Source organism: Anser anser (assembly GCF_964211835.1).
Source record: "Anser anser genome assembly, chromosome: 5".
Lineage (NCBI taxonomy): Eukaryota > Metazoa > Chordata > Aves > Anseriformes > Anatidae > Anser > Anser anser.
The window spans coordinates 51,604,121-51,627,712 of NC_139725.1; the positions used below are offsets into that span (position 1 = coordinate 51,604,121).

Consider the following 23,592-nt stretch of genomic DNA (forward strand, 5'->3'; position numbering starts at 1 on the left):
AGCTCTCCTCTGGGGATGATTCCAGCTTCCAGGGCTCTAAGCCAGCAACATTTCACTTGCATAAATGCAGTGGGGACATTGGAAAGGTATCTTTAAAATAAAATAAAATAAAACCTACCTCATCCATCCAGATATCCCTATTGGAATGAAGGGAGCAGTGGTGGTGCCTAGCCAAAGGCATTTAGTGCCATCTGGACCTCTGAGGACACCTAGGACATCTGTACAAGGACAGCGGAGGTGACAGAGGTCCCTTACAAGCAATTCGTGCCCTTATGGAGTGGCAGCTGGAAGTCACCTGACATAAGGATCTGAATGCATCCCTAAGTAACTGTAAGAATGGGAGATTTTAATGCAGAAATTTGTAATGAAGCCCATGATGCTCAAGCTGCACTGGACAGAAACTTGAAGGGGCTGATGACTCCTGGAGTTTTGTGTCCCAAAGATCAGATCCTATGCTTTTTTTGTTCCCAGGAAGGTCAGGTCTCATCCCCAAAAAAGCCTAGGCTTCTTCTGGCTGCTGTCAGTGTTGAGGCTGGTCACTCAGCACCTCTGAAGAGGTGTTGCAGGATGAGGCCATTAGCCTGTATTTACATTGCCTGGTAATGCCATCAAATGTACTACTTGTAGTCATTAGCAATCCATCCCTCCTGCTTTTCCTCTCCCTGAGGAAGTGCTCTACGAAACCTGCCTCATGAATTTCTGTTTTTTCATTATTGTTGTAGTCTCCCCAGTTTATCTTGCTCTTTCATTAAACGGCAAACCACAGATACGGTTTCAATCTAACAGCCTGTTTGCAAGAAACTAACCATTCAGGAACATATCCCCTGCACGTTCTTTAAAAATTCATTTAACATGATTCATTGCTTTATTCTTTGCTTGAAGCATGTTTCACTTACATTAATAATATTTTACCTTTCACTTCTAAATTCAAACACAAAAGCAGTTGCAGCTCTCCAAATGTTTATATTCATAAAATATTACATTATCACTTTCCAAAGGTCGTCTTTTCTTCTTCCCCTTAATTAGGATTCAAGATTTCCAACAATAACTTGTTGCAGCAGATGCATAGCTCTTATATGTTTACTAATTCACATCTCTGCTTTTTCACTTTGCAAAGAGGAAAAAGGAAATGGTTTTAAGTGGGATAAGTACTTTTTTTTTTCTAAACAAAATAAAAAGAGGAAGTTCCAAATATGGAGGAAGCAGAAGTAATTGGTGGTCTGATTCAGAAAGAATTTATGCACAAGCTTAAGTCCGTTACCTTTATACAGGTTTATTGGTCAGTTCTTGGATGAGCATCCATGCATTGTATCTTATGTGCCTGGATATGAATGTCTGAGTTCCTTATTAATGGAGCTCCAGTTGTGAAACAGGTTTTCTCACACTTAAAATGACAATATAATGTCAATATCTTGACCTTTAAGTCATTTTTGTGTGTGTGTGTGTGTGTGTTCTTGCAGGAGTCAATTTCATTTTCCAACTGACTAAAATAAGGAATATGATTTTAATAGGAAAATATATCGTAATTTGTCATATAATACCTGAATGGAAATAATTCATGTTTGAAGTGAAAGAGTTCTGTTAGATCAACCAACCTGTCCAAAAGGACAAAGATAAACACAGTGTGTAATTTTTCCTCCTGTGCAGCATTTGAGTTTGGTTATGTCCCTGGACCTCAGGGCCTGGTTGGATCACTAGCTCTGTCAGAAACTGTCTGTGTGACCATGGGTGCACTACACCTCATCTGCATCTCACCGAGCCATTTGCAGGGGCAGTTGTATTTCCTCCTGCTGTTGCTTCACCACAGCACTTTACAGCCCTGTTTAAACCAATCCTGGCCTCAATTTGCCTCCTTAAGCAAGCTGAAAATCGTACCAGTGCTGATGCAAGTCAAAGCCCTGAGTCACCTCTTCATGATTCCTTAGACATGTTTTAATCCTTCCACATAACTCAGTTCCCCTGGATTCCCCATCACTTCAATGCCTTCTCCTTGAAGCCCTTCCAGTTTGTCTAGATACTTTTCGGTAATTGAGTGCACAGCAGTGAATGTAATTTTGTTTCCCTATATATTTTCTAAATCCTAGCTCTTAAAGTATTATGGTTTTATGTGTGTATATATACTCTATTATGTATTATAGTATATCATATTATATATAATGTGAAGATTTTGCCTTCATATCAGTGATACCAATTTTATTGGGAGAGAAATATTAGCAGGATTTGTTTTTGAGTCACCAGCTGTTTTTTCTTTAAGGATATTTCTTTCTTATTGGTGTACCAGTGAGCAACTAAAATGCAAACTAAGTTAAGACTTAACAAAACACTGAGATGATTCATACAAGCATAAAATTATATTGGTATAAATTTTTCTGAAGTCTCTCCAGAATGGTTTGAATTTACTGGACAGATTTCAGAGTGCCATCACAAAAATCCAAAATGGGACTAAACCTTCTCAAGGCTCAGATAAGAGCCACCTCAGAGCAGCCAGTGTCTGTTGTTTCTATCAAAATCCACTTGCTGCTGAGATTGGGCAGAGGACATACAGCAGCAATGGTCATAGAACAGCCTAAATTATCTAATGCCCACTCAAACACTTTCACTCCAGATCTCAGGCAAAGCCCGTTGTATTAAGAGACTTTCAATCTATTTCAGTGAGCATTGGCCCTTCTGTACACAAAAAAGCATATATCAGCAGATGTTCATCTAATTATGATATCCAACACACATCAACCCACCGGTGGTTTGCGCTCCAGTAAGGGGGTTGTACTGATGTGGATAACTTAGGTGGAAAGGCTAGGTTAAAAAAAAAAAAAACAAAAAAAAAACAAAAAAAAAACAAACAAACAAACAAAAAAAAAAAACGAAAAAACACAAAGTGAGTTATGAACTTTTAGTTCAATTTTGAACTGTACCACAGACTCCTTGGTGATACTTCCTGACTTCTTCCAAGGGGAAGAGCCATAGGACCCAGTCCTTGCCTACTACAACCATCCTGATTATAGTGATGGCAGAAATTGACATCAGTTACTTGGTTTCTGGTATTATTTGTTAGTTTTTTGTACTTGTTAGGACAGAAAACTTTACAGGAACCAGACTGCCTTTTACCAGGTGAGATGACAGTAAGGTCCCCTCTCTTGGAGGCTACCACCACATGAAAGGCAGGGGCTCTGAACCTCCTGCCATGGGCAAAAAGCAGCAGGCAAGGCCCTACAGGGCATTTTGGTTGCTGAGGAGTGGCTGAAAAGGAAATACTGTCCCTGGGCTCTGTTTGGAGACAGGGTCAAGTCAAGAACCAAAACTGGTCTCAGGCCATCTCACTAGATGGATCATGCAGCTGGGGACCTGGAGCTGGTATCACCATGTGTTGGGGGCACCCTGCAGCAAAATTTAATCCAAAACATTCACCCTGAGTAGATCCACAGTTTGGTTGGGTTGTCCAACACAACCAACACAAGAGCAACTTGCTATAAACTTGTTATATGAACCTGGAAAATGACTTTGGAAACTTAATGATGTGTTTTATTTCATTTTCCAATTATCTGGGGGAAAAAAAAAAAAAAAATTGCTATCCTACATCTTGTGAAACAGCCCAGCTAAAGGCTGGGAGGCAGCAGTTGACACTGATTTTGCACTGGTGGAAATGGCACCAGAGAGTAATAGAAAATCTCCATGTACCTGTAAAATAGACAAAATTCCACTACGGCATTAAACAGCCATGACTGTAGGAGGGGATTCACATCACCTCCCCAGACCAATCAAGTGCTGCATGGAGTAAGTATTGTGATTTAGGCTGAAAATCTTCATCTTTACCAGAGACAACAGATGCTGCTGATAACTTCCAGGAGATGAATCAGTGCTGGGTATGTTTTTTGAATGTAGGCTCTGAAAGATTTAAGTAATTACATTTTTAAAAAACTGCCTCTTTCCTTTGTAAGCTACACAGTTACATACTGTTGCAACCCACTCTGAAACTATTAAGCTAAAGGCAAGAAATAGGAAAACATGAGGGCTTTTGAATAGTGAGAATTTGCACAGGGAATCAAAGAGGTTTCAAGTTCACTTAGTGCAGATGTTTCTATAATTGAGACACACTAGAAAAATGCAGTAATGCACAAATCAGTCTTGCCTACAGTTATCTGAACCATAAAAAAAATGTCCATACTCAGGATATAATTCCCTACTAAATCCTACAGGATAGCTAAAATATAAAATAAAAGGTTCTTTTTTCCTATTAAACTCTCTAGGACTTTTTCAGTAGGGGAGTCCACAGGGACCACAAACAAACCTCAAATCTGCTGACCAATTCACCCCGTAACCCCCTTTCATACACTCACACACAGATATTAAGGACCTGAACTTTAACGAGGCCAGCTAAGTGCAGCTGGTGACCTGAAAGACTTATTCTGGTCCTGATCTCACTCCCGCTTAAACCAGTAAGACTTCCTTTGGAATGGCTTGAGCTCCCTTTACTGCATGTGCCCAGTTAACCACCCAACCCAAGTGCAAATTCCTGCATGCAAGGGTAGGAATTGCACCTACTTATTACAGTGCTGATCCAAAATGCACGGCTGTTTCACAGGCAGAAGGAAAACAAGACATCCCCTTGGCTTTTCCCTTCTCAAAACTGTAACACTTGAAGCATGGATACCGTTCAAAGGAAAGAAAAAGTCTAGAGCAAGCGTGAGGCAACCTGAAAAGAATAATTGAGTCCTCATCTTTCTAAACGTGACATAATTCCCCACTTTTATAGTCCCATATATATAAAGAGAACTGGCATGTTCTCATCAACAGAGTGTTAACTCCCTGCCTACAATCAGCAGAGCCCAGCTGTGTCCTGCTGTAACATCCTTCAGGAAAGATGCCCCTGCTGGAAGCCCAAAGCACCCAGCAGTCCCTCCTACCCACAGGTGGTGCATCTCTTGGTTGCCCAAAAATCCCTCAGGCACACAGCCTCCTGCTGCTATGCTAAATTTTAACAAGGATCTCCCAACACCAAATCCAGAGATCACTTAAGATTATCAGGTGCTGGTTCACAAATATATCCATTTACCCTGCATTGCTCTTCTAAAAGAGCAACAAACACTACTATTTTTTTTCTCCTTAAGTCCATGATTGCCTTGATAGGTCAAAATAATTACACAAACAAGAAGGAAATTGTGTCTCTCCGTACCTTTATCTCAGCCCAGCGGGAGGTGGATGGATAAGTATGAATAACAAATTATCTTGCAGTGGATTCCACTAATCAGCCCCAGGGCTGGGCTAGTTCAGCATGAAGCAATTCTTAGCTCTTTACATTGCTGGTTTAGAACTTGGGCAGAGGACCCTACCCCCTAATTAAGAACCTGAAACAAATTGAAAACAGCTGTGAATAATTAGACAATTTAAGTGCTGTTAAGAAGGAATAATTTTTGTAGCCATCGTAATAAATCTTATGCTGTCTGAACCCATACATTTTATGTGAACTTTTTTCTGCTGGTAGGTTAGTGCATTACTCATAAAAGAAACAGTATCCCTTTTGTTTTGATTGGGCCTGTTTAATAACAAAAGAGCATATCACTATAAGTGGAAGTGTGATGACAAAGAGAATAGCCTTTACTTTCCTTAATTTTCAATCGTTGCGGTTCAGATCCTATGTCAGATTCCTGGCGTGTGGGTTTGGTGGAAGAAAAAGAAAAAATATCTTGATTTGCACTGTAAATAATACCTGAGTCCAAGCTACTTAACATTTTTCAGATTTCTCTGGAAAAATACGTGTCAGGAAAATACTTAAAAATTTAACAACTGAACCTTTAGCCTTATGTAACAGATAAGTTCTTGACGTATTAAATAAGACTTCAGGAAATCTATTTTTCTCTGAAAATTTCCACCTTTTTTTAATCTTCCCACTTGTCTGGAACTCAGTTAAAGTGTTTCACAGAAAGTACTTTACAGAAGGAAAGCTTTCATCATGCACTACCACACTATTCAGGGCCTGATTCTGTGAGCCATAACTGGCTTTGTTGGAAATTAGTTCTGCAAGCACCTAAAAATATATTTAATTTGTACATTATATATGACTTTTTTTTGAAGGCAATATATCTGCTCACACACTTAATGGTAACGACATTCTCACTTCCTTGTAGGATACAGCCTTTGCTTGGATGATGGCATTACCTGCAAACAGGATATGGAATGAAGTTGATTGTTTATAAGCATGGTTTGGCTCTACCACTCTCTTTGAAGAAATACTACAGTCCTCTGTCTTTTTGCTGGGATTATGTCACATTATTCAAATCTGGACACAGATTCTGAACACCCAGGTTTTAGAGGATTCACGAGATGATATTTGATTTTGCTTCCATTCCCAGAGAAAACAGACCTCATCATGCCCGCCTTGTGTTGGCAGTATTTGCAGATGAACCTGCAGTAATGCAGCTGCAAGAAAATATCTGAAGAAGCAAAGTACCCAGTTCTGCACTCCAGTGGTCCAGATTTGAGAACCAAAAAAAAAAAAAAAAAAAAAAGAGAGAAAATGAACCTTATCAGTGGATCAGTGGGGTAAGTGTTGCTATCTTTCTTTCTTCTATCTCACAGAGTTGCAAGTTCAGCCCCTGTTGCACACCTTTCTGCTGTAGGCCTTATGACACCTCTTACTTTTCTGCATCTGCCTGCAGATGTGATCTATGCCAGTTACTCCTGTAACTGAAGCTTTCCCCAGTCTTGACAATATTTAGCCAATGCCTTGTGGCCCATTTCAAGTCTGAACTACCCTTTGTAAGACTTATCCCCAAGGCACCTAATGTACATGACCACGTCTAGACACTGCTATGTGGTAGCTCCTCTTCTTTTATTTCCAAGCATTCTGTATAACTCTACTTCTGTCCTCACATTGACATATGGGTTTTGTTCATGTGGAATCAGTGGCCCATCTGGGACCAAGAGGAGATAAGAGGAGATAAGATTTACATTCCAGATGTTGTAGCACCTAGGAGCCTGAAGACTATGTTCACTAATTAAGAGTCTACTTTCTACCAAAATACATTTCAGTTGTAGAAAAGTCAGGATGACACACAAGCAAAAAACTCAGTTCTTTGCTACACTTACTGCACAGAACTGAGGCAAACATTTCCATCACTGAAGTTATTTACAATGCTCAAATTCATTTAGGGATATAAATAAATAAGTAAAAAACAATGATTTGGGTCCCATTTATACTTTAAAGAGCAGTGGCAATATAAATACGCTATCCCTACTTTTTCACCCTTCATTTTTCATTGATGTGCATGAATGAATTTCTTTTCCTGAGAACAAAGATTCAATGTCATCTCCAGAAAAGAAATGTACACCAGTTATACTCTTTCCATACTCTTTCCATACTCTTTCCATACTCTTTCCATAAAATGGGTTAATGGTTCCTTCCCCTGTATTTGGCTGCAAGGCTTAATTGATGAAGGTTTATAAGGCACCTTAGGAGCCTTTACTGCAAGTTGCTACAGACTAGCTAACTACATTATTCCAAAATAAAATAAACAAGTTTTATACAAGTGAAAGAAAAAGAAAAGAAAAAAAATCTCTGCCCCCTCCTACCCTAGAAGTCAGCTTCTCAGGCCTTCTCCAGCATGCATTACACTGTGCTTTGTGCATGAGGTTTCACAAATAGACATAGCTGGTTGGCCACGAGCTTTTTTTACTCTGGTGTTTATAATTCCAATTGGTGTAAAATTTCCTGATGGTTAACACATCCCGTTACAGACACTTTTGAATGAATGACTCATTCCCAAATAATTGACTAGCTTTGTAATTTGGGAAGTAAAAATCACATTTATGAGTCCCCAGGGGGAGGGCCTATAACGTTGGGCATAAAAAGTAGATAAATCATAAAACCTGATTTTTTTTTTCTTTTGTAAAATCTTCCATTAGCCTTTGTGCGCACATTAAAGCAATGTCCTCTAAATGTGTGCAGCTGCTTTAAATCACTGGTGCACTTTAAAATCAAGTCTTTTTATATCTTGATGTTAAAATTACATGTTGGTTACAGTAATTCTGTCTTGTTTTTTGTGGGACATCCTTGGATCAAATCTGCTTCTGGAGAGACCTCTCCCTTTGCGCTAAGTTTTCTAATCCATGTAAGCAGAACCAAAGAATCATGGAATGGTTTGGGTTGGAAGGAACCTTAAAGACTATCCAGTTCCAACCCCGCTGCCATGGGCAGGGACACCTCCCACCAGACCAGGTTGCCCAGAGCCCCATTCAACCTGGCCTTGAACACCTCCAGGGGTGGGGCACCCACAGCTTCTCTAGGCAACCTGTGCCAGTGCCTTGGCAGAAGAAGCCAAGGCATTTTGCAGCCAGGCTGAGTGGTGTTTAATATGTAAACAAGACAGACAAACAAAAAGGACCAGTCACTGCCGGTGCAATTAAGACCCCATCCTCACTTAGCAAATGGGTACATTTTAGATTGAGGTTTCAAATAAATGTGCAATGTGATTCTAATGGGATTTGACAAGGGTATGTGATGGCTTCAAGGCAAATCTATTATTATCTACAAAATATCTAGTTACAAACCTACCCCCCCAAAAAAGGTGGTACTGAAACTGCATAATATTGAAACTCCTGAGCAAAATGGCCTTGTCACTTGCCTTGCCTTAGCAGTCTGAAAGTCCCATATACCTTTTAGGCTAGCAAGGCCTTTTCCCACATTTTCAGAGTACTGTAAATTAGTTTAGTATGCTTGAAAGAACCTGTAATTGTAACTGCTCTTGTTGACACATCAGCTTGATGCCACACAGAGCACGACTGGGACCATATCCCTTGGTTTTGCAGCTACAGTGCATTTCAAGTGCTTGACAGGTCCAGCGCTAAGATGTTCTGAATTAGATTTGAATTACAACCGCTAAATGCCCTTGTCAAAGCTTGTTATCCCTGAAACTAGCCATATACATTTAACTGACTATTCCTATGGAAGGTATACTGCTTAAACAAAGACATACTCCAAAGTTTCATACAGAATTGTCAAAATATAATTGAGTTAAAAAAACAACTAAAGCATAAGAAGAGCAATCTTTACTGCCTTTTCCCCCTTCTACTTCTTTGAAATAAATCCAAGGGACAATTTAGTGGAATCTTAGTATAAAATAAAAAGAGCATATGCAGTTCCCACAGAGACATTGAAATCTATACGAATACCAGATTCAGCTATACAAGTTGATCCTAGTGTCATGAAAGGGCATAGCAAATCTTCAGGATCTTGCCCTGTGAAAAAGTTTTAGTATCACATTGCTCACATTGGAGAGTATCTGTTGCCGCAGGAATACAGTGCACTAAAGCTAATACATACACAAGAATCAGGATCAGGCCTGGAATTTCAGAGGAGTCCAAATTTGTGCTTCGTCAAATAAGGAAAGCATAATATTTATACACACACACACACATACCTCTATGCCCATGCGCGATATATAAGGCATGTATGCAATGTTTACACAGTTTAGCCACACATAACAGAAACTTCTTGCTAACTTGCAGATTTGTTCACTTTCACATACTGGTTGTGCAAGGCCGTAATCATACATTTTTAGGCCAGAAAATAGTAACAAAAGAGAACTGAACAGATTTAGACAGCGTCTATCAAGCTTTGCCATGGAGATCTCAGTAGCTCACTGGGGTGCATTGGGCTAGCATTCGGGGTCTCATTGCTGAACCCTGGGCTGCTGACACTGCTGCAGAGCTGCTGGAGCAGTCTGCTGATGCTGTCTTGGCTCAAAAAGAAAATGCTGGCTGTAAGAACTGCTTTGTGCAAAGAAACTAGCACAAAGCAGAATGATAAGAGAAAAAAGTGAGGATATGCAAACTAGCTAGCTATCTTAAAATTTCTTTGAAGAAACAAGGGACCTTTCCTTAATGAAAACCCACAAAAGCTCCCACGGTGCAGAAGAGGAGAAGCAGGCTACTGTACCTCTTGAAAAAAAGACAAACTTGGGCATACTTGTGTGTATGGTACTGCATCATGGGCTTCCCTTCCCACCTCTACTTCATGCATGAGTGAAACAAAACATCTTGGGCGAAGAAGTTGCTTCGCTACAGATTTCCCAGTCGAATTCAAACATTAACATAATGTTGGAAGTTGTCTAGACTGGAGGGCAGGTATATGCTATGATGAGATCCTGGATTTGTGTTCCTCTGCTGAACTAAAGGGGTGCCCTCCTTCACTGCCCCTCCCTCCTTTATGGTGGGAATGGTGAGCACAGGAGGTTTTAAGGGGCATTAGAGACCTTCCTTAGTAAGGAGCCAAACATGGCAGAAGGATGCCAAATCTACCCATCTGGAAGCTGCCTTAATATCAGCCCTCGCTTTCCAAAATAAGGATAATGGTGCTTCCTCTCTTTGCCTTGACTTGTGTGTGTAGATCAGAGTTTCTTTGGGGAAGAGACTTTCCCTCCTTGGGAAGGGCATGCAACACCCAGTGCAGTGGCACGCCGCCTCATATGGGGCCTCTAAAAGGTACTGTAAGGCAAACAGAGAACAGTCCTACCCTACAGAAGGACAAACGCTAGACAAAGACCAGGGCAGCTGCAGCAGGGCTATGTTCCTATCTCCAGTGGTGTGACAGTATAAACAGATTGGGAGTGTGCAAGTAAGATTTCTCCCATCTGAAGCTGCCCTAGGCATTACCTCAAAAGATGAATTCAACAACAACAACAACAAAAAACATTTCTAACTCCATTCCAAGAGCAAAATGTGGCCTGAACTGGTCAAAACCTGCTGACAGCCTTAAACAGCATGAGAAACCTGTTTCATGATGGCAGTTGGTTATTTTAAAACTGAGCTGAAAGATTAATGGTGAGATTTTCAAAAAATGTAGGCTCCCAATGACAGGAACCGACAATTTGCTCATGCAATTTCCCATCGCTGTGTGTGCAATAGGGAGAAATGGGTAGGCAAAGTGACACACGGCTATTCTGTGCCTTTACTTTTTCTGGAAACCTTAGCCCTAAAATGTCAATAAGCAAATAAGCAGAACATTTAAATGAAAGGCAGAAATACTGAGGCTGAGAGATACATTGATAGTCTTTGTTAATTTTTTTATTCAATTAAGAGACACATGATGATTATTTTTAGCAGTGTCCCCCTGATACAATTCAGATGTAAATCACATTTCTGTAGTCAGCTGCTGCTGTTTAAGCAGAAATATTTTGACACAATAATTATAGGGTTGAAACTATGCTTTACATTAGTGTATAAAACACTCATTAAATTAAAATTCTTCCATGAAATCATGAAAATAAACAGTCTGTCTGAACTAGCATCAACAAATTCACAGGATGCTTCTGCGTTTTCTCAGGGCTGGCCTTCAAGTGACTGTATTACAAGGCCCTTATTTAACTGTGAAGTGTTAAAGGTTCACATTCTTTTGAAGGTCCCATTCTGCTTATTTTTAAAATTATTGCTTTAATTGTTTTTACAACTTGTAAGATTTTAAAGCTATTAAGCCTCAAAGTTGTGGGAAAAATTAAAATGGTGATTATTATAACTTGCATAAGTCTGTGAGATGGCGGTGGCACTGCATTCTTTTTTCTAAGGGTGGGTTAAATAAAAGAGGTCCATGGCACCATATGTGGCATGTCACATTGCTCTATTATGGCTGAGAAGCAGGATACACAATGTATACACAGTGCCTTTGGGGACAGAAAAGAAACCAAAAGCTCGGGGTAGTAATGGTGTTCGGGGATCGCTCTTGTGCTCTCCCTTGCTCCCTGCCATGTTCCTGCCTTTCCGCCCCGCTCCCATCCATCACAGCCCTGACAGTCCCGCAGACGACAAGGCGGACTGTCTGTGCCCCAGTGCTGGCAGAAGTTTTCAGCAGGAGAACAAGGGCATCCCAGTGAGGTCCATTCATTTTGCAGTACAGGCAGAGAGAGCACAGGTCCTAGCACTGCCCTGCTAATACAAGGACTCGTTTCTTGGTTCTCTTCTCATTTACTGCATTCCCCAGGGATAAGAAGTCACTTCTGGCCAATCTTTCAGGTGTCCCACACTGAGGTCTCCACCACCAGCAGCCCCAGTGAGGTGTTGAGTCCTCACTGTCCATAGAAGAAGCAGTCTTCTCTGGCCCTACATTTTCATCAGAGGGACACAGCAATGGGCAGTGGTTCCTCCACCACCCACCCTTGGCCTGAACAAAGCCTGTGAGGTGGGACCACAGCCAAGACCCCCAAGCCTCACCCTCTGCTCTCCAGGCACGCAAGCAAACCTGTGTATGTTGGCACACTAATCCCTATAAGCCCTAATTGGGGTTTGTTTGTTTTCTCTTCATCTGTACAGTATCACTGATCTTTACAGCATACCGAGAGAGCTGTGGCTGTGCTGGGCTCGGGAGTGAACAGCACAGGATCTTCAAGATGCAGATGATGTAATCACAGTGGTCTGAAACATTTTTGCTACATCTATATTCCATTGAAATCCACAATTATGGTTGACTTTTCTTAGACTGAAGACATTCCAAAGATGGACTGCAATGGTAATTGCACTGTTTTATCTTAAGATACGAATCTGAGACTGATCCCTCTGGTCTTATGAAATTACAGTCAACATGTTATTTTCTCCATTTGTGCATGAAACGTATATACAACAGTGGTTGCAGCAATGTATATTTAGTCTTAACTTGTCAGAACCATCAGCTAAAAAATATTCAAACCTTCCAACCATTTTATTAACCAGGATTATGCACAAGAAAGTCTGTTTCAGAGTGTAAGTCCTAGTACACATTGTAATTTAATAGTAAAGATTTTTTTTAATGCTACAGTTGTCTTCCTTCAGCAGCCACATAGACGGTTTTTTGTCAAGCATTACTGGTATTATGGTTATCCCTCCTCTCCCACAGGATGAGATTTTCCACACTGGATAGCAATAACCTTCTTTTCAGAGCCTAGATACTATAGTCCAGTGAATTCAATTAAAGTTTTCCTTGAGATCAAAATCAATAAGAATATTTTATCATTGAAAAACTTTTTTCTTTTTTTTTTTTAATTAATTCACATTAATATGCAAACTTGTGGGGAACATAGAATCATAGAATATCCCGAGTTGGAAGGCACCCATAAGGATCATCAAGCCCAACTCCTGGCACCGCACACGTCTGCCCAAAAGTTTAGACCATGTGACTAAGTGCACAGTCCAATCGCTTCTTAAATTCGGACAGGGTTGGTGCAGTGACTACTTCACTTGGGAGCCTGTTCCAGTGTGCAACCACCCTCTCGGGGAAGAACCTCTTCCTGATGTCCAGCCTAAACTTCCCTTGCCCCAGCTTAACACCTTTCCCTTGGGTCCTATCACTGGTGATAATGGAGAATAGGTCACCTGCCTCTCCACTCCCCCTCGCGAAGAAGTTGTAGACTTCAGAAGAGAACAGACTTCAGAACACTGAGTGTGGTTTTGACAAATCCCACTAATAACTGAGTAGAAGTTACCCTTTTATTTTTGTTCCAGATCATTCCACAAAATATTTTTAGTTCTCAAATTAGATAATTGGCAGATGAATTTTTTTCACTTAATACGGTTAATCAGATGAATTATCGTAATTCTTGATGAACAGTTTTTCAGATTCTACTCAGAATCTCATGAGAATTCATTCAGATTATTAAGCACTTTACACAAAAAGTTTGGTTGTTGAAATAGCAACAAAAGGCCAGGAAAGAGAAGCATTTTTTGGTTAATATAGGCTTCTTCAGGAGAAGAAAAATTAAAAGCACAATAAATGTCTTTTCTCTAGGAAAAATGTTGTGTTTTTTTTGTTGATTTTTTTTTCCATCACAGAAGTGCTTCCAATGAGCAACTACAAATATCCAGTATTAAATTTATTGAACACATTACAGATTATCCTCTGCTTGGATTAACACAAGATAAGTGTTACTGCACACTCTTACATCGTTATAATTTATGTTCCATGCATAGTCTCTAGTATGTGCTTGGCAGTCATTTTTCCTGAAAACATCACTGTTAGCAAAGTTGCTCTCTTCAGCATTCACAGAAGACAAACACAGCTGAAGTGAACTCAGGACTTAGCTTAAAAAAATATTTTGCGAGAAAATATTTGCTGGGCCCATCACTTATTAAAGAGTTTATACATTTAAAATGTAATTTAGTGACAAGTAAGTGGTGACGCATTAGCATAAGAGTGAATGTGAGCTCTGAGGACAGAGTGACTTAAAATGGTGGCAACATAAACAGTCATTATTAAACACTTTCAGTGACCAATGCCCAAGTAAACAAGATGGCTCTACAGTACAATTGTTTATACAAATCAGTGCTTTTTGGTGAATTTTAGCCACTTCAGATAGCAACCTTACATTTCAGAGCTGTATGACCTCCCATCTTTGGCAGAGGATTTAACTGCCTGGTCCTACCTCTTCCAGCAGAACTTCTGGAATAGTTCTGAAGTAAATGAAGGCCACAGATAAGACTCCATACTCTTCATTTTCCACCAGCTATTCTGCCTCCCAGTTTCCTCCTCTGTGTCTGAAGAAGCTCTGGAACTACTTAGAAAACAAAGAGCTACTCAGGGTTAAAGGAGACCAGTCATTGACAACCAGAAATAAATATCCAGCCCCGTACATTTCAAGAAAGGCAGATTGACACCCTTCTTCATTCAGGTTCAGCTACCTCCATAAACACATTCCCCTCCCTCAGCAACAGGGCTTTCTCCTCTCCTGTGGTAGGCCAGTCCTTTTTTTTTTTTGGCCCCTTCAATCATCAGTGATGGAAACAACTGAATTTCTCAGTGTCCAGAATCAACAGGTGACACCACCATCACCACAGACTTCATACTTTTGTCAACATTTGCCTCACTTATGGAAGTTCAAGGCCTTGTGGCTTCCTCAGCTTCCCCATGGCCAGGAGGCCCCAGAATAGCCCAACCCTTCAGGAGGCATTAAAGCTTCCCCTACCTCTTGTACATCCTTCCACAACCACCATTTCCTTTTCAGGAAGAAATTTTCTCTCCATTTCCTTCTAACCAAGAAGTTAAAAGAGTCAAAGGAGGACTATTTCATCCTCCTTGTTAACATCCTAACTTACTACAGCTGCTACAGAAAGACTCAGGCATGTGGGTCATCACCATTAGCTGCTTTGCAGCCAGCCCAAGAGACCCATAGCCAAGGTAGGCAGGATGAGGAGCTATTAGCAACCAGCTGCTCATCCTTTCAGCAAAGTAGCTTTCCACAAGGAACGGAGTTCTGCATTTTTGATCTTGAGGAAGCTGGAGCCTCAGACTTGCAGCAGTACAGCCTACAACCCTGGGCTTAGTAGGATGCACAAACAGAAGTGGCCAAGCAGACAACTGGTATCTGGAAAACACAAACCTATGGCTGTCACCACCATGGTGAAGAAGACTGCTAATGGATGACCAGATCACTGGTTATCCCTATTAAAAATGGTAGCAGACTTAAATGTAACTCTTATTTTTCCTGAAAACAGAAAAGATGCACATCTGGGGAGCACCAAGCCCCCCCAGCCGAAGTGGGATCTAGCCATTGCTAGGTCTCTTGGCAGCTATCCATAGCCCCTTCTCTTCACCATCTCCATCTCCCTCTCACACATCCCCAGGCACACTTGAAGCCTCTGATCACTTTATTGCTTCCAGGGGGAAAACGTTACTTGGTTTTGCACAGCTCTCTCTGCTTTCCCTCACATCTCTCTTTCTTCTCATTCCTGAGTTCTGAATATGTTAGGAGTACTAAGCAAGCAACACTTCAAACGTTTTTGAAGCTTCCTTCGGCAAAACCATAAAATCTGTACTGGTAAAATATATATATATTTCTGTCCCAGATTCCCAATCTGTTTCCTTTAAATCCAATAAAATTTATATCATAGGGCTTAAGGGCAGAGGGCTTCATACAATTGAAAGTGATTCAGTAAATGCAAAACATAAAAATAAAGTATTGGTATTTGATATTCCTATATTTCAATATTGCTTTGATATTCCACTATGAAACCTAAACTGTTGGGGTTTTATGCATTCTTCCCCCTCCATCCCCCTCCCTCTTTGATTTCCCGCACTTTTTCCTTTGAATTTGGTCTCTTTAATCACTGGACCATGGATCAGAAATACTTGCAACTTGTTTGTGGAAGGCCAGAGTCTAAAGCAGCAGCTTGTTTAGAGAGTTATTTCACCATCTGTTCTCTCTTTTTCCATTAGATGACTGGTTTTAAATAGAGATTCATTTTATCGAGCTGTCATGCTCTCTGTAGTGCATCATTTTGTTTCATTCTCATGCTCACACAAATGCTCATCTATCTTTCTCTTTGTGCACTATACCTATCTGTACAACAACATACTGAGAGTACATGTACCTCTACAGGCAGCATTCTCCTCTGAATTTCACTCATACCATATGTAACTCATTGGAGCCAGGGTAGGATTTTTCTAAAATTGTATAATAGCTCCAAAGACCTGACAGCTGAAAGGAGCTGTTATGATCATCTAGTCTGACTTTTGACATAACAACAGCCGTAAAATAACAAAGGCCATGAAGTGATTCTTGGCTGCCCTGGAAGTTAACAGAGATCTCCAGTTTGGGCAATCCATTACAGCTTTGGAGAAATTGTTCCAGCAATCAGAGACGACTGATTTTTTATTTTATTTTATTTATTTATTTATTGGTGAGGGAAACATCACTGCCTTGGAAAGCTTACCTTTCCAGCTGCTGATTTTTATACCCTTTGCACTGACAAAATTGAGAGCTATCTGATATCCAAAATCTCCTCCCCATGAAGGATATTGAATATGTAGGTGGCCCTTGGAGACCATAGCATGAAGCTGGGGCATCCCTTTGTGCAGCAGTGAGCTGTTGGAGTGGCTCCTATGTCACCTGGAACCATGGTCCCAGTTTCTGTGTGACAAAATAAATAGGTTACATTTCTTTCAGTTTTTTACTCTAAAAAAGTTTTGAAGCTCTTATCAGCCCACACTTCATTTCTAGCTATGGTATTCCAATGGAGTGATAAGAAGTGATGTAAAGCACTCTCCACTCTGTGTTGAGGCAGCTCCAGCCTATATCATAATAACACAAGTTCTACTGTCTGAAAGCAACGCAGATGGCAATCGGTACAGATCTCTCACTTCTGATCATGTCAAACACCTCACCAAGCTCAGAAGATGTAGATTAGACTCCACACAATAAAGCTGATCCCTCCTCTGTTGAGACAGAATAGTTAACTTCTGGAGTTTCTTCCCAGACCATTTTTCCTTGAGCACAGAAGGCAAAAAATTAACAAAGCTGTGCAATTAATATTTATTTACCTACCATCACCTGCATTCATTGAGTTAGGCATCTTCTTACTGATTTCCCAATTTGTAAACAACTTCAAATAGCCATTTTTATACATCTACACCTACACCTATATCTACATCCACCTCTACATCTCCTTATATATGAGAAAAAAATCCTTTCTTTCTTTCCTCCAAAATCTGGGATTCTATATCAGTGTGATCATTTCTTGACATCTAATCTTGCCAACTTTTAATGTGAGTTAGTGACAACGTTTCCTTATGTAAAACTGCCATTACCTGAAAGCCTGACAGCTCACAGCCCTATAGGGGAAGATGTTGGAGCTGCATACTGCTGGAAGGATTGATGGAGCTGGAGCATGCCAGGATGAGCCAGTACTTGTCCCAGCCCTGGAACCATCCAAGGGATTAGACCTTAAAATGAATGGTTTGAGCTTTAGAAAAGCTAATTTTGTTAGAGCTGTTTGTTGTATTTATTGCATAGCATAATTTCCCACACAAAAAGCATTATTTGTCATTTTTCAGAACATCCATCTTTAGCTTCCCAAGGAGCTCTTCATAATGAGAAGATATGTATACTGTCCACTGCTAAAAGAGGGAAAAAAAAATAGAGAAAAAAATCAGGAAACATTCTTCTCCAGGTGTTTTCTGTGCTTTTTTGTTTGTTTGTTTTTTCTGTTGTTGTTTTGTGTGTGTGTGTTTGTGTTTTTCTTTTTGACTAATTCTTATTTCAGGATAATCCCCTTACATCCCTGTTTATTTAATGTTACTGATTATTGTTAGTGTTACTAAGAATACCACTTGGACTATGATTTCCTCTTCTGTGAAGGTGAAAGGATGTGTGTCACCCTCCTTATTCTGCTTGGTGGCTGTCAGAATTTTTCACGGTTTTATCTGATATACAGTTAATCTCAGAAAATCATTTTTCATGTATACACAGACATTGCACTATGGGGGTTTGAAAGGGACAGAACTCATTTGAAGTATCATGAATTCTGAAACATCCTTTTAACAGCCAAATAGCTGACATCTGATTATTGGAAAGATGCTCTAGATAATTCGGCCCGTTCAGTGGTCCCACTGTCATTTTTAAGTCATATCATGCCTGTTTCTTAGCACAAATTGCTTAACACATCCACCCATTTTAAGACAGCAAAAAAAATCAGTTTGACAAGCATTCATTATTCTGAAATCACATATTAAGCAGAGCAATATTTGCAAAAGTACCACAACTATTAAGGGAGAAGAAGAACTTACAGGAGGTATAACCTCGCTGTGCAGTGGGTAACAGCAGCATTAATAGGCAAAACCTAAGTGGAAACAGTTGACAAAATAAATTAAAGCACAGTTCTCCCCTGAAAAGTGACTAAAAATGGCATCCTAGGGTCCCATGTTTATTATGTGTTACCGACTCCAGATCAGATTTGTTCAGTATACAAATAAGGGGTGAAATTCTAGATGGGTTGAATTCAACTGGAGCTTTGCAGATGACTTTAGTGGGGCCAGGATTTCATTTTAAGAGGCTCTTTCTTCCTTTTTGAGCAGCCTTTGGAGATTTGACTTGGAGGATCACAAGGCTGGTTGAAATGCGAAACAGAAAAATCCTAAAAAATTTCAAAATTGTTTCCACTTTGTGGAGTTGAAAATAGGCCAGTTTTTCATTTCTGTGTTTTATCACTAAAAGTTTTGTATATGATGTTTCTAATCACTGTTCTTATCAAGGATATAACTGACATGTTTATTAGCATTCTTGTCTGCCAAAAACACAGCATTTGGAAAAATGGAAAATAGAAGCGAATCATATTGGCATTGATCTTGATAACACTTGTCAATAAAAATGTCAACAGAAAAAAGAAGCCAAATCAGGAAATGTGAAAAAGTCCAGTTTTCTCTAACAATCTTCACCCTAAGAAGAAGTTGGCTTTTTGGAGAGAGGAGGAGAGAGAGGTTCTCTCCGGTGCTTTGCTCACCTGGACCGGCTTTATGGGTGCCCCGGGCGACTTCTTGCGCCGACGCTGAAGGGGGCAGTGGCTGCAGCTCGGGGTGTTTCCAGTGGGGAAGGACAATGCGCCGTGCTTCCCTCCTCCCCTGCACTGATGGGGTTTGGGAGCAGGGCTGGGGAAGGAAGTTTGTTTTGCCATTTCCCGTGCTGTACTCTTTCTGCGGTTAAAAAGAGACTCCAGACTCCAGAGCTGTCAATCTGGCACTTTTCACTAGCACTTAAAAACAATCTCAAAATCTATTAAAAAAATTAGATCCCAACCCTGCTATATGTGAACAGACAACAGCAAAGACGTATCAAGGGCTTTGATTGTAGGCAAGGCTGGCTGGAGAGAGTCACTGCAGTGCGGATATTACATTTTATTTTTGATAGTGCAGGACCTCTGTGCTTCTGTCATGTCTAAGCTGTCTGTTTCCATCAGGAAAAGGTCTTATGAGCACAAAACACATGGGCAGCCTTTCGGCCCTGTTTCAGATTTCTGCAACACAATAAATCCGTTTGTTTTTATTTCTTCTTTCTGTAAACATTTCTCCATCTAACATAGTAACTGCTGTTTATACAGCGCAGTAAAAACACAGGTCAGAGCACAATAAGATTATAGTCTTACTTCAATATGTCCAATCCATAATAAAATAAAACCTTACAAAATATCCAGAGGAACAGTTTGGGGTTCTCTTCGTATTAATGTATGTCGTATGGGAGGGTTGTATTGGGGCATAATATTTTCCACAGCTGTCAGGACTTATTTAAAAGGCAATATCCTTTTTCTGGGATTTTATTTAGGTTCTGTTTATACCATGTGTAGGATTGTTAATCCCATGATGTATGACTCAGTGGTGTATGATTACTTGAAGGCAATATGTACAAAATGAGCTAAATATTTGGGGACAGATCCTGGGGATCTGACACGCTGGGCTCACCACAACAGAGAGGGGTGTGATAGGGAGGAAACAGAAAGGTGCCTGCAGACCATTTTTCTCTGGTGTGCTTAACCCAAAGGAAAACCACATCCATGGCTCCTACGCTTCCTTCCCCAGGGAGGTAATGGACAAAGGAGAGGGTCAGATGCTTTGGTCCCAAATCCTCTTTCACATCTCTTCATGTTACACCTCTTTGTGCAAGAGCAGGAAGGGGGCATTTATCCCTCTGCCCCAGCTCTACTCCACTGGGGCATCCCTGAAGATGCAAAAATCCCTAAAAGGCCACCTATTTTCACTTCCTTGTGCCGATTGCATCATGAAGGACTTAAGTAGGCTGAAATAGTTTTCCAAGGGTTATGTGATGTGAAATATGAAACACAGCACATCTTCAGATTTAAAAGACATGAAACACGGGTTCTTTTCATGGACTGTGGGAATGTGCCAAGGTATGCTTCCTATCAGCTGTGAGTCCTTTCACATGGAAAACAGAGACATACCTAAACCCACTGAGCTGAATTCGTCCCAAGAGCAACCCCATTGGCCAATCATCAGGAAAGCATTTGGCCCGATGACTCTATATGTATTCATTTTTGCCATTTAGTAGGGTTCTTTCCAAGTGAATAGAAATGAAAGGAAACCATTAAGAAGCTGTAAAGAAGCCGTACTATTATGTTGTTAATTTTCTCTTAATTATTCATAAGGTTTGGTAACTAGTTTATCTGATTAGAGAATCTGCAGGGATACCACCTACTTCTCTGCTTGCCAGCTCTGGATGCTCCTGGAAACAGATCAAATATGGAGAGATGAAACTTGCTAAGGTGCCAACAGGCCAGAGTTTCATAAGTATTTACATTTCTGGAGAAGTAGACAGGCTCCTAAGGGGATTTTTAAATGTGCCCAGGTGACTGACTCTCCCAAATCATGGCAGTTCAAGTGAGGAGGGAAGGAAGAGGTCAGTCTTAGGAGCAAGATGCCAAGCCAGGAAGATTTTACAGCTGAGATCCATTTAACGAGATGCCATTTTAATGTATAATATAGCCATTTTCTGAAGGATATGAAGGAGGGCAAGTGTGTCTTGAAGCACAGGACTTGAAAAAGTCTTATTGCTGGCTGAATCACCAGGAGGCAACAAAAGTGAAACCCTGAAACCTCTGAAACCTGGGCTTATCTAGGCCTGCAGCTACCTCAGAACACTTTTTTCAGCCCTGGATGTGCTGCTTTTCTTACATGGTTTACAATGACATGAAACTGCTAGGAAAAAAATGCATTGCCATAGGGTGATCAAGTTCTCCTACGAACAATCATGTGGCAAGAGGTGCCCCACCAGCACCAGGAGGCAGACAGGCATCCCTCAGCCCTTGGTCAGGCAGGCGTGGGACAAAGAAACAACAGCAAAGACAGAGAGAATGGGAGAAAGAGCAGATGAGAAGGACCCACGAACCTTGTGAAGTACTGGAGAGGTGTCTTTGTGGGGTGGCATGGGACCAGGCTGTGTTACCTCAGCATGGAGAAGCTGGGAGGAATATATCTTGTTTCAGAACAAATAGATGGCATGGAGGCACCTTAGTCACCCAGAGTCAGATTCGGAAATATTTACATCTCCCTAGGTAGAGATGTGAAACGTGACCAGAAGGGAAGATTGGAAGATGCCCAACATTGCACAGCTGGGGTAGGCTGTGTGTATTTGTACACACACTGGATGAAAATTAATGTTCCAACTTTGCTCTCATGCACTCCAGCTAACCCTGCTGAAGCCTGAAGCAACCATACCTACAGCCTTGGCAGCATACCTGAGGGCAGTAACTGTATGACATGGGGGAGATGAAGAAGATACTGGCTAGGCTGAACTTTACTGATATGGACAGCCGTTCTGCTGCAACATTACCGCATACATTTACAGTGAGTGCTTCACCAGCAATGCAAGCAGCAGCCTCAGTTACATACTGAGCATTGATGGCTTGGATGGAGAATGGTTCTTAATGGGGCGAATTGGATAACTGCAATTTTCCTGAACACTCCAAGCATGAAACTTACTCAACAGGAAAATGGTTCTTTAGGAGAGCAGGAGATCATTTCTCACACAGTGTTTACAATTCCACTATGCAACACAGGATGGTACTGACCCCTCTGCAGGTGAGAACCCACCCAGACTGCATGGCACGGGCCACTGGCCACCCAGGGGGCATCTGCTGGCTGCAGACTCAAGCTGCCTTCCTCCCTTTCTCACGGTTGTTATGTTGCATTAAAAGAAAGAAACAAAATGTGAAACATCACTTTTCTCACGTCAAAGTGTTTGATGGAAAACCACAGGGAGGCAATGTGATTCCAGAAAGAGGGCAACAGGCAATGGGATTCATCCTCTCTGTGCAACAGCAGCAGTGCAGCCCCTCTAAATCAGAACAATGACTTAAAAATTACCTGTAAGATCGATTTACTTAAAAGCACAGGGCAACTGCTGCCAGCTCTCCTGCTCTCCAGTCCTGAATAGTGAGCTCGCTTCCAGTTTTTGAGCTTTCTTTGTCACCATGACAGCTAAAAATGTACGTTTCTTGATTCGGAGGAGAAGGAATATTGTTTGTTTAGTTTTACTTTTTTCTTTTTATTTTTCTTCCTGCCCACAAAATGGGGTATTATGCAATGTAGTGAATATCACGATACCGGGTAGTTTTTGGCATAGTGTCTCCATTAATGTACAGCCACAGTTAGAAAAAAAATTGAGAAATCGTAGGTACACCTCATAATCTGACAGACCTATCCCATTTATCATTTCTATGGGCCAAATCTTGAAGATATTTATTAGCTATGGATACAATCCTTGTTTATTTTTCAGCACAGATAAAAGACCTTGTCACAGAGCAGGACATTCTGCTGGATGCTGTACAAACCTCCCTTTTAATTCAGGGGAAAGAACATTTACACAGTGTTCGCCAGGCAAACTCCAGCTCACTCTGCACATGCTTAGAGCAGGCTAAAACCAATGGGGTCGTATTAGCATAGTATTGTATCTGTGCTAATCTACTTCTCCAATAATTATTAGAGTTGCGCTAACCATAACTTCAGGTCAAGACAGGCCAAAGCAGAGAAAGCTTGCATTTGTTCAGAGCAAAGTTAAATACTTCAGAGAACAAGTAGACCAGGCTGAAGTTAGGAAGGTCTCTAGTGAAATCCATAGAAGTCAGTAGAAGTTTTGGCTAATCTTTCTGTAATTACTCTTTGATGATGAAGGGAATGCCACAATACCGTCTAGTGTTGTTAACTTTTGTGGATTTTAACATGAGTCTTTACAACTCCTGGGAGTTCTTCCCACCCCCCCAAACTCTATGGTTTCTAAAAAAGAAAAAAACAAAACAAAAAAAACCCCACTTCTATCCCATATTCCCCTTCCCACTTTTCTCTTGAACTGATTTACC

At 40.8% G+C, this 23,592-nt stretch overlaps 1 protein-coding gene across 1 annotated transcript in view; it reads right to left on the reverse strand.

Moving 5' to 3' along the window:
• LOC310899785 (uncharacterized protein) overlaps positions 1–23,592 on the reverse strand; it is an 83,052-nt gene that overhangs the window by 38,958 nt on the left and 20,502 nt on the right. The window contains exons 2-3 of the mRNA XM_083836687.1: positions 17,540–17,674; positions 14,379–14,507 (exon numbers count right to left, since the gene is read on the reverse strand). Of these exons, the coding sequence (XP_083692813.1) occupies positions 14,379–14,507; positions 17,540–17,674 (264 nt within the window). The remainder of the gene's footprint in view (positions 1–14,378; positions 14,508–17,539; positions 17,675–23,592) is intronic.